Source organism: Achroia grisella, unplaced genomic scaffold, assembly GCF_030625045.1.
Source record: "Achroia grisella isolate CSIRO2021 unplaced genomic scaffold, CSIRO_AGI_Agris_v1 utg204, whole genome shotgun sequence".
Taxonomy (NCBI): domain Eukaryota; kingdom Metazoa; phylum Arthropoda; class Insecta; order Lepidoptera; family Pyralidae; genus Achroia; species Achroia grisella.
In genome coordinates, this window is record NW_026712703.1 from 3,213,120 (window position 1) to 3,225,669 (window position 12,550).

Consider the following 12,550-nt stretch of genomic DNA (forward strand, 5'->3'; position numbering starts at 1 on the left):
ATCTGACTTGGTTACTTACAAATGCACATTACATAAAAGGATATGTACCATGATTAACATTTTTGTACATTCCCAATGTTTAGACACTGTTACAGATCAAACCCTGACATTATATTGAATATCCCATGAAATAATGTGAGTAATTAAGTTGTCAACATTGAATTGAGAATGGTATGTATTTACATAGTACAATTAGACTAATCAGAAATTTATATCTGACAAATTTCAGCTTAGTGAATATATTTCCATTTTATAATGTTTGAAAGCAGTGTAGGAGTTGGCGACGGCTAGGTAAATATTTCCATCCAATGAGAAGAGTATTTAACTTAGCAGTCTGTAATTGGCGTTAATATTAAATATAATACATAAAATATATTTGTTGCAAAATTTATTAAAATGGACAAATTCAAATATATTCAATGAAAAAAAAATTTAAAATAAATGTATATAGTATTTAACATGCAAGATGAATTTTGTAAACTAAATAATATTCTCATTGTTTGGATGATAACCTTGGATGCAGAGAAACCTAGCTCACAGTCCAATCTAGTCCCCAACGCTCTGAAACCTTTAACTGTGCAGCAGCTGCATCCTTTAATGAAAATAAGTGTGTCATTTCCAATTCTGTTTTAGCCAATGCAATAGCCTTCTCGAACAATTCTAATGATCGTCTGAGATTTCCCCTGTAAAATATTAAACATTAAATATTAATATTAAAATAATGGAACAGTAGCTTCATAATCATTTTAATAAAAACTCAAATGTACTCTAAGAACTCAAAGCTGTTAAACTGTAGTGTCCTTTTCTATTTCTTTAATTTGAAAGAAAAACACTGTATACAAAAAATAAGTATATAGGTTTTAGTTAAATAATATTTTGTGTTACTCATAGTCCTCACAATCTATCTTTATCTAATAATCTGAATTTGTATTTGTATTATAGATAAAGAGCTCAAACTACAGTGGACCCCTGGTTATCGGACAAACGTTTTGTAGGTCAGTGTCAGACCATCGAATTTGTCGCATTATAGAGTATGGCCTAAGGGACCCCTATAGTCTGGAATTTTTTACAAAAGAGTATGTTTTTCTTTAATTGAAAGTGTTTTGTTCTTTCACCTCTGAGCTGGTATATAATACACAAATAATAAACAGTAAACAATGAACACATGCTATATTGTACCGCTATCTTCATAAGTAGTCAAATTGAAACTAAGCAATCATAATCAAAACAATACCCTACGCATTCAGTACAACAGTCATGATGCATACAAGTTCAAACTTGTTCAGTCATACATTAGTGATGATTGTCAAAAAAATATTAAATAATAAATAATAGACCATGTCGGATTACAAGGGGGGCCAGACTACTGCAGTTCCACTGTATTTTATAAAATCTAAAATAATAAATAGAACATATGATTATTTTTTTTTAGTCAATTTTGCCACATAAGAGATTACTCTTATAATAATATTATTTTTTTTATAATGGAATAATATTAACTTTTTGATACAAAATATTACATAAGAGGTATAGTTGAAGTAGATTGTAGATAAAATTTGATAAGAGAAATAAGTGTCACATGATAAATATAATCCATATTACTTACAAGACTGGTAAATAAAAAAGAGTTACTATAAAACATATAAGAACAGTACTGACTGACACTACATGTCCTAAATTTTTATTGGCTCTCTGCCATTATAGTCTTCAATGAATTGCAAACAGTTGATGAAACTGTGTGTATTATTTAGATGAATAGTACAGTAATACATAAATAGTAAGTAGGTCAAATCACACATTTCTGATGAGAACAAAAAAAATAAGTATATCCTGTTAACAAAATAATATAGAATATTATGCTTTTTAATCAAATCAAATATAGTTACAGTTATATAAAAGTCTCACCTCTGTACTTCTATGGTGCCAAGTGTTTCATAAGCAAAGTCACATTTGTCATCCATTTCAATAGCTTTGTTGATCAGTTTGACAGCCTTGTCAAAGTCTGTACTCTTTTGTAGCTGTACAAGCCCTTTGTGAACATACAATGTGGCATTATTGGGATCCACTGATAGAGCAGAATCAAATAGTGACTCAGCACGTCCCCACTCCTGCTGGTCTGAAAGAACTTGTGCAAACAATATATATGCTTCGGCACATCGTGGGAATCTTTCCAATGCCCGTTCAAAATCAGCTCTCACTTGAGCTAAAGCACCAACATTTTTATTTATTTGTGCATGTCTATAATCAGCATAACACTTTTGGATATAAGCAATGGAGAAGTCAGGGTTCAGTTCAACAGCTTTTGCAAACTCTGCTGTTGCTTCATCCATTCTTTCTAATAACAAGTATACTTGACCACGATGATGGTAAATATCTGAATTATTTGCATCTAGTTGTGCTGCTCGAGCAAAGTCTTCCAAACAGTGGTCAGTGTTCTCCAATTGAGTGTAAAGAGATGCACGCTTGATTAATGCATTGACTTTCACTTTAGTTGATGCATCACTGTCAATAACAATTCCAAGATCCGCTTGGGCCTCATCATGTCTTCCCAAAAGCAAGTAGAATGTTGCACGTAATAACAAAGCCTCATTTTTGTACTTTCCATTACCTGACAATTCATCTGTGCAAGCATCTACAATGGCATCATAATCCTGAGCATTGAGGGCAGTTTTTGCCTTTGCAAAACCACCAGTAACTTTATCATCAAGTTGCATTTTAGAAATGGGATCCTCAGAAAATGCAGAAAAGTATGTTTTAATAAAATGTTTGGAAGGCATCACAGGACGCCGTTTAGCAAGAGCTTCTCGAGCATGTTGTCTACCTAATGCTTTTAGTATACGATCAGCATTGACTAAAGAACTCTGAACTTGAAATCTTTCCAAGATACAAGCAGAAGTAACATCCTCCAAAGCTAGAACAAGATCGCCACTTTTCTCTGCTGCACGAGACCTTCGCAGGAATGCTTTCACATATTTCTCATTGAGCTTAAGTGCAAACGTGCAATCTTCTTTAACTTGTTCCCACATTTCACGTTTCTCATAACACGCAGAACGATTCTGATAAAAAGTAGCAAGATCTACTGGACGATCAGGAGGACATGCCTCAATAGCTTCATTATACAGAGATATAGCTTTATCATACTCGCCAGCATGGAAAGCACGGTTTCCGGCGCCTTTCAATTTCATTGCGCGGTCGATAGCGGTTTCAGAGGCCTTGGTATTATTTTCCTCATTATCCAAAGATATCGTTGTCTTGGTTTTCAGATCCGTGACTTTCTTATTTTCAGAATCTTCTAATCTATTTCTTAGATAAAGGTAACCTAAACCAATGGCTAAAGGAGCACCTAAAAGAATAGCTAGTTGCCATTTAGGAAAAGGTGTACTGCCCGTTGACGCCATATCCTTAAAAAAACGGTGTATAGTACTGAGTCGTAAAACAATTCACCATTTACTATAACAGACAATAGGAATATATTATTTTTAAACTAAAATTTTATACTACTTGCACCTTTTTAGCCATTTCTTTGAACCCATGAAATACAACGAGTATCAAAGTATGAAGGATGATGGAGCATAGACATTATTTGACATTATATTTTTTCTACTATTATTTTTTTTTAATACAGAAGATAAATAATGTTATGGCTACGATTATTAACAGTATCCGACCCTAAATATACAGAATCCGTTTTGGGAAACATAAATTATTTTTAGATTACAGATTATTATATTACAGATTATTTTTAGCCTAAAATTACAATTAAAACCATTGAACCGCATTACTGCAGTTTTCTGCCGCTTTCTACATCTCATTCTTTGACGTCTTTTGGTCGGCTTTTTCGTCCCTTATTTTAATTATATTATTTTTTGCGTCAACGTGCATAACGAATCACGTGCAGATAGTTGGACGGTAAATATATTACTATTATCAAACGATATATGTGGGTATGGCACTGTGGCCACTTAGGTAATTATAAAATGCTTTATAAGGCAACTCGTATCGACACATGTCACCTTAACTGGATGACGCGTTACTCTGTTTTTATTAATTAGTGCAGCTACAGTCATACCGTTATACAAATATATATATATATAAAGAATGCAGTCCGTGACCCAATCTTGTGATGGCACATCGAACGCGACCCATACATGTACACAATGCAAAAAGACATTCAAAACATTGAAAGGCCTCAACATACACACTACAAAAACACACAGAAAATGTATCAGCCAAAACAGTTCACCTTTAATTACCCATCCCCTTACTCCGAGTGTGCCTACTTATGCAGCCAACGACCAAACTCCTTTCCACATATATCTCAGCCATTTAAAAAACAGTATACCAATAGTCAAAAGAATACCTCGAGGAGCTCGAATAACAGTTGCTACACATTTGTCACAATTAATCCAGAAATGTTATGTAAGCAATTGTACTCAAGACTGGCAGAACCTATTTTTATTCTCATACAGTACACTACATACAATAAAAACTGATGAACCGAATTTATCGTTGACACAAAAGATAAAGAATAACTGTGCTGTAAGCTCCTCGCCTTCTCCCGTACCTCCAATCAAACATGATACCCCTCGCAATCAGAACAAGCTTATCGAGAACAAAATCTGCGACGGAGATCTCAAAGGAGCCGCTCGCCTTTTGTTCTCAAACGACGTGCTATCACCAGATACCCCTGACACCCTTGAGGCCCTACGGACAAAACATCCTCCAGCTCCAGTAAATCCATTTTTTCTCGACCCACCAACAGCAGGGCAAATATGCCTTCAAATTCAAAACAAAGATGTGACGGATGCCATTTCATCCTTTAAACCAGGTTCGGCTGCAGGTTTGGATGGAATCTCATCCCAACATTTGAAAGACCTAACATCGTATTCTGTGGGTGATGCAGGTGAGCAACTTGTAAATTCGATCACTAAATTAATCAACTTTATGTATTCCGGTCTTGTTAATTCAGAAATTGTTCCCATTCTTTTCGGGGCGAACCTCATTGCCCTTACCAAAAAGGACGGAGGGGTGAGACCAATTGCTGTTGGTTCAACACTACGACGTCTGGCTTCCAAAATTGCTGTTCGACATATATTACCAAAATTAAATTCGGAATTCGAACCCGTACAGTTAGGCTTCGGTGTAAAAGGAGGATGTGAGGCAGCCGTCCATGCCCTACGCTCTTTCCTAACTTACGGGCAGCCTGACGTGTTGCTCAAAATTGATGTCAAAAATGCATTCAATTCGGTAAATAGGGATACCCTGTTAACGGAAATAAAACAACACACACCGGAAATATACAATTATCTACTTCTCAGTTACGCTGACCCAACAAAATTGTTATATCGTTCTAATGAGCTGTCCTCGGAAGTAGGTTGTCAACAGGGTGATCCCCTTGGGCCTGCAATTTTTAGTTTGGCTATAAATCCGATAATAAAAAATCTAAATTCTAAATTTAATGTTTGGTATTTGGACGACGGATCTCTGGGAGGTGATGTGGATACTGTGTTTTCGGACCTTTTTTTAATCAAAAATAAATTTGAAGCCATTGGTTTGGAGCTTAATTTTAGCAAATGCGAACTTTTTATAAATAACACCGACTTAAATTTAAACGATGTAAAACAAAAATTCAATACTCTGGCTCCAAATATTAAAATAGTTAACAGTAATTCCCTTTACCTTTTAGGATCTCCAATTTTTGATGAATCTGTTTCCGAATATATTAATAATTCAATTGCTAAATTTCAAAATTCTGCTGACCGTCTACTTGAAATCAGTCCACATTATGCACTTTGCATCTTAAAATTCTGTCTTTTCGTCCCAAAATTTACGTATGTGCTCCGTTGCTGCTCATTCTGGAAATACCCAAATCTTTTGACTCAAGTAGACGATTTAATAAAAATTACCTTAGAATCGGTTCTTAATATGCAGCTAAACAAGCCATCTTGGATCCAAGCATCCCTACCCATCCGTTATGGTGGTTTAGGGATTCGCAAAATTTCCTCTGTCGCTTTACCAGCTTTCCTATCTTCTGTCCATAGTTCAGCAATTCTCATAAGTAAAATTTTAAGGGCATGCCCTTCAAACTTTGAGATTGCCGGCTTGGAAGAAGCTAGGAACGCTTTCTTAATTGCATGCCCAGGTCAAAATTTTCCAATATCTCCAAATTCACAGCGGAGCTGGGACGACATAAGTTGTAAATTGATATACGACAACCTTTTGAGCTGTAGTACAGGTTCGGTGCGTGCTAGGCTTTTGGCCGTGGGTGCGCCTGAGGCCGGCTACTGGCTTCACGCGTACCCTTCGTCAAATACAGGAACATTTCTTGAGCCTGACACGCTCCGAATAGCAACCTGTCTACGGCTTGGGGTTCCGGTCTGCGCTCCTCACAAATGTCCCTGTGGCAGTGATGTCGACAAACTAGGACATCACGGACTGTCATGCCAAAAAAGTGCGGGCCGTTTCTCGAGACATGCCGCACTTAACGATATCATACGCCGGTCCCTTGCCACCGTCAACGTACCAAGTCTACTTGAGCCGACTGGTATTGCAAGAGACGATGGTAAGAGACCGGACGGTATGAGTTTGATTCCATGGAAGATGGGCCGGGTGCTGGTATGGGATGCAACCTGTGCAGACACGCTGGCCCCATCCCATCTACATGGAACCAACAACAGAGCTGGTGCGGCATGTGAAGCGGCTGAAAAAGCCAAAATATGTAAATACAGGGGTCTAGGCTCCGAATATGAATTTGTTCCATTCGGTGTCGAGACCCTTGGTCCGTGGGGTCCTAGCGCTATAAGACTTTTCAAAGAAATAACGAAAAGGTTAGTCGACATCACAAAAGACCGAAGAGCTGGCAGCTACCTTGGACAAAGAATTAGTCTAGCTATTCAAAGAGGGAACGCTGCCAGTATGTTCGGAACGTTGCCTAAAGGGACCACTTTTAATAATATATTTTAGTTATCATATTCTATTTTTTTTTTTAAGCTTTTTATTTTAGTTCATAATTAACTACTTATTAATTATTATTGTAATGTAATTAAAAAACATCTGTTAAATCAATTAATATTAATATTATCTGATGATGTATGCCACGTCGCATTTCGGTGCATCGTTTTCCGCGATATTAAACTCGATTTTGTCTCAAGTTTTTTTATTTAGATTGCATATCTTTGATGTCTTTAGTCAATGTCAATGAGAGAAGAAATATTGTCAATGATGATTGCTCACTTGCTCATTGTCACAAATATGAAGAAGTTTAAAAGTAGACTAGGCTGTACGGTCTAAGGATCTTTGCCTGTTCCATCACTGAAAAGGAGATGGACGAATATGGAAAAAAAAAATGTTATTGTCATTCCATGAAATGTCAAACAAAGAAAAGGAATTTTGTTCAAATTAGAATTAATTTGTTACATTTAATTTAAATGCATATATTTTGAAAATAAAAGAATAAACTATTTTACTTTTATATAAATCTATGCAATATTTTTTCAGAGAGTTCTAGAATAATATCTTACCTTTTTAACTATAGTTTCAATAGCATCTAAAATTTTATAACCTGAAAGTAGCTATATATACTCAATAATATTGTTTTTAAATTGGTGAACATATTATGATCAATTAATAATTTACTTCCGGCCTCATAGTGTAATTTGGTCAAAATGTTTGGATCAAACATGATTAAATTTGTGAGTGTATTTTTATAATTTTAATTTTACAATCTTAATACTTTAAGGTTTAGTTATAAGGTTTCTTTAGAAGCCGTGTTCGAAAAATATTTATTAGTGTGTAGGATATTCTAACAAATATTTGTCTAGTTATGTCACCTATTGGTACCTGTAATTAAAATGGTTATGCCTTGTATTTCAATTAGAAATTAAAACAGTCAAGCAGTAATATTACAAATAAGGGAAGATGAGATTGTTAATATTAAAGATAACTACTATTAGCTGCATTGCTGGCAGTGTACACTATAAGCTCCAAACATGAATGCATTACATTGCAATAAAAAAAAATATATTGTAACATATATAGGGCAAAGGTTCTGTTCAATAGAAAAAAAATCTAGATGTAACTTTGTAAATGCATGCAATGCAACAGGTTTATGTACCTTAAGCAATCTAATCTAGGACACAGATAAAGGATCATTTTAAATTGTAGCTAAGAAACAACTGGAATGTAACAAGGAAACAAGTACTTGGTGGGAGATCATATGTGCAGCATCAACAGAAGCAATTTAAAAGTGATCTCTATGAACCTGATTATCTCATTGTAAGAGTTATAATATATTCATAATTTTATTATTTATATTTTATAAACACAAAACACATGTTATGATTAATTAATTTACAATTATATATTTATTTACATTAAATATTCTAAATATTTAATGCTTGTAAATATATGTACCATTTCTATTGTAATACATTTTTTTATCTACTTAGCAGATCATATAGGTGTGATGCAGATCATATACATAGATATTAAAACTCTAATCATATTTCTTGACATTCACTAACATAAAAGAAATAGCAAGGAAAAATTGAATGAGTGTACAAATAGAAAATCATGGAGCAAGTTGGAGGAGAATTAATTAAACTTGAAAGATATATTTAAAATTATAATTATATGGAAAACAAAGCTTTAATAAATAAGAAATAAATCATATTCCTGAAGCATGACTTATCACAGAAACACTATTAATTCTTGATAATATATTATTTATTGTTGTGTTTTCAGAGTATGGAGCCAGATGAACCTGTGTTTGACTGCTTAAATCTCCAATTAAAGGGCTATGACTTTACATTACTAGAAGCAGCCCAAAGCCAAATCCACAGATATGCTGAGGTGATGGGCATTCAGGTCGATGAGTGGTAGGTTTGAACAGCATACACATACCATACTCAACATAACTGTAATGTATCATGTCCTGGAAACCATTGTGGTTAATTCCTGGTGATTGGTGATGATGATGCTAATTGACCTGACCTCATTCTCTTATCTTTCTCCACCAGTGCCCTGCCAACATATACTGATTGCAATTGAGATGCAACATTCCATTATAATCTATTAAAAAATACTGCTGGCTGGTGGTGTATCACATTAACAATTCTAGTAATTTGTGTTGTGGGTACTAGACAACTTATGTAAATAATTAGATACATTTTTTTTTAAATACATACATCATACACACATAGAAAACATCCAGACTGATACAAACAATCACACTCATGAATAAAAATATTTGTACCATGTGGGGAATCAAACCCACAACCACAGAATGTAGACCAACCAACAACCAACCACTAGACCAACAACACTATTCTATCCATCCTAATTATTAATAGCTTGTCAATGAATTCTTAACACATTATTTTGTTGGATATCTATGTTAACAATCTTATCTAAGCCCTACTTATAAATATTTAATATTTGTCATATTGTTGAACCCTGTGTTATTTATGAGTATTTTAGATACAAAAAGGTCAGATAGTGTATAATATAATGATAATATTTTTAATTAATTGTCTGTAGTACCCAAATATACTATATTATTATTAATTTATAATTATTTCTACAACTAGTTGGGCTACACCAGCACAGCAGTTGAAGGTGCAGAAGTTTAAACCTGGTGGAACAGCAATTGACACTGAATATCATCTTAATGTCTATGAGCGTAATGTTCAGGTATTACATATTTTTTATACAAAACAACTTTATAAGGCTACTACTTCTTATGTATTTCAACATAACCAAAGTTGTGGTTATCTTCAAAATTTCATTGTATAATAGAATCCGAAACTGAAGATCTATAGGAAACAGTGGCGCTAAGGTAAATGAGGAAAAGATTCATAGGAGTGAACTACGTCTATAAAGAAGATAGGCGCTCCAGTGGCGTATACCTATCACAAGATGGAATCAGAAAATAAAAGGTCTAGAAGTATTTAATTTGGCCAATCCAGGACTTTATTTGTGGTGAAATGTTGTGGAGACAACATGACTGTCTGACATTGAAGGGATAAACTATACATGTGTTGAAATCATCCTCCATGATGATGCCATATGGGTTTTTTTTTGTGTAATGACGGTATGGTGCACCCGCCTGCGCTAACGGTTTACGCTGGCGAGGCACCAGTGGAGGATGATAAGATGAGCATGAGGTCAAGTCAGTTAGCACATCGTGACAAATTCACCAAGAATTTATCACGATGGTTTCCAGGGGGTACCACGTGGTGGTCGACCTAACATGGTACATTGCTAGCAATGGGAGTTCCTAATTCCCACTACTAACAATCCCCGTCCCCCGCCATATGCGTTACCATTCCTTAGTATTAAATGCATTGCCATGCCTTGTAATACTGCTAAATCTCACCCTTCAAAGTTGGCACAGCATACTAAGGAAACTACCTTGAGGTTGATATAAATTATGATTATACCATATGAATACGGTTTTAGGTCAACGACGTTCCCGCGTGGGCTTTGGGAACGCTGTTACGAGTAGCTCGAGCTACGCTACCACAAGGTTGCACTCTCAATGTGCACGAGCATGCTATCGAACACGAAGAAATTAGATATGTTCCTGATAATCAACTCCTGGATCTCAAGCAACAACTAGAGGACATGGGTGGTAGCCGTGCAGAAAAGAGAAAAAGGAAATAAATTAGCCAATAAAATGTAAATAGTATTAGTGTAACAATATAGTTAGCATAACATAATGGAAATTTTATTTAGAATTCGTAAGTACCTATAGAATCCTGGACAGTAGAATTCCCAATAGCTTGATACGAGTCCTGTTGTAATTAATTCTTTACAATTCATTACAAGAGACCACGAAGAAGTTGGCTTATTTGAGTATCTATTAATGACTCTACATGCAAAATTGATCAAATGTGTACTTTTTTTATACAGTGTCAGTTTCATTAATGTTTCGTTTCACTCTTAAAAGTTGCTGTGATTTACTAATTATGACTTAGTATTCCAGCTGTATCACATTCGTAATATGTTAAATCATTCATAACTGTATTAAGTAATGTAAAATTAGTAACTGTCACCCGCACCATGCTACAGCGGACACAGTATATAATGCATTATATTTTGAAATGTATATAATTTTCAGAGAGGTGCATATAATTTTCAAGGGCTATCCTCCTGTGTACTCAAGTTCGCGTATATTCAAAAAGGTACACTTACATACATACATTACATAATGATCTTTGTGGCTCACTAGCAATGTTTAATATATAAATAAAATAAATGTTTATTGAATTATGATTAAATATCTTTACTTCTTTAGGTAGTTATTGTAATTATATTTTATTTAGGGGCGAGTGTTTCGTATTCACTAAAAACATTTAATTTGTTAGTTGATTCATGAGTATTACATACATCAGTAATTATGGTGTCATATATATAAAATATATCTACTCATGTAATTGTCAACCGACCGCTATCCAAATAAATATTTTCTCATCAACATCAGCCTACTGCTGGACATAGACCTCTCCCAACACACTACGACCTTCAGCCGTTCTCTTCCAGTTATTACCCGCAACCCTACCTATGTCGTTGCTCTTCCTAGCTGCGGGGCGTTCTACATTACGTTTGCCAGTTCGCGGTCTCCACTCTAGAACACATCTACTCCAGCGAGCATCGGTTCTGCGACAGATATGACTAGCCCACTGTTATTTCAAATTACAAATACGAAAAGCTATGTCGGTGACCTTAGTTCCATGGCGAATAACTTCGTTTTAGATTTTATCCCTTAGAGAAACTCCAAGTATAGCAATATTTTCTATTCGATTGTAATTTTCTTGTAGATACCTACATAGTTTTACGCTTTTTACTAGTATCTTAAACGATTTAGTTCTTTTACCACGGCAACCAATACTAACTTCGTTACTATAAAGTTAGATAATTAAATAAATGACACAACACAGTTACATTACATGAAATTAATATTAACTTTACCTAATTAGGTACCTAGTTTATATAAACTATTATATAGTTACTTGCCCACATACTTAATGTTCCTAAAGATGAATTGATGACGCCAGCGGCCTTCCGCTCACCACTTACAATAATTACTATATTTATTTTACTAAAACATAAAACCTGTCAGTAGAATGGTTCATAAGTAAACATCTGCACTTCGTGCGAATACACATCAGTAGCTGAACATTTTGAACAAAGCACTCATTTTGGTTGCATGGGAATTACGAGAGTGTGCAATCATAATGAATGCTTATGTATCAGATTACGTATCGTGTAGCTTATTAGTCGGGCAATTATAATGCGAGCAGAGATTATTTTTGAAATACTTAAAAATATATGCCAAAATATCATAACCTATTAAGCTATATATATTATACTACATATCTGGTTGTTTGGTAATATTTCATACAGACGAAACGCTATAAAAATAGTTATATATAGTCTAACTGACAAGGCGAATGTTTGCCATATAATTTGTTTCTGGATACACCCTTATTACCTAAAGGTATAAAAAAGCCTCGAAATATACATCCAAATTTTTATAAAAATCGGACAA

At 34.6% G+C, this 12,550-nt stretch overlaps 2 protein-coding genes across 3 annotated transcripts; one reads left to right on the forward strand and one right to left on the reverse strand.

The window, feature by feature from the left end:
* Positions 1–3,555, reverse strand: LOC131841971 (mitochondrial import receptor subunit TOM70). Its single transcript, XM_059190394.1, has 2 exons — positions 1,906–3,555; positions 1–683 (listed from the first exon to the last, which is right to left on the reverse strand). Exons 1-2 carry the CDS (start codon positions 3,396–3,398, stop codon positions 530–532), a joined length of 1,647 nt encoding a protein of 548 aa, XP_059046377.1. The 5' UTR covers positions 3,399–3,555; the 3' UTR covers positions 1–529.
* Positions 3,556–7,423: 3,868 nt separating this feature from the next.
* LOC131841992 (uncharacterized) lies at positions 7,424–11,183 on the forward strand. 2 transcript variants are annotated; one of them, XM_059190424.1, is made up of 6 exons: positions 7,424–7,691; positions 8,164–8,274; positions 8,743–8,876; positions 9,588–9,690; positions 10,459–10,677; positions 11,120–11,183. In XM_059190424.1, exons 1-5 carry the CDS (start codon positions 7,665–7,667, stop codon positions 10,660–10,662), a joined length of 579 nt encoding a protein of 192 aa, XP_059046407.1. In that variant the 5' UTR covers positions 7,424–7,664; the 3' UTR covers positions 10,663–10,677; positions 11,120–11,183. The 2 variants fall into 2 exon arrangements, with proteins under 2 accessions (XP_059046407.1, XP_059046406.1); XM_059190423.1 differs by lacking the exon at positions 11,120–11,183 and having other exon boundaries at positions 10,459–10,810.
* The last annotated feature ends 1,367 nt before the right edge of the window (positions 11,184–12,550 follow it).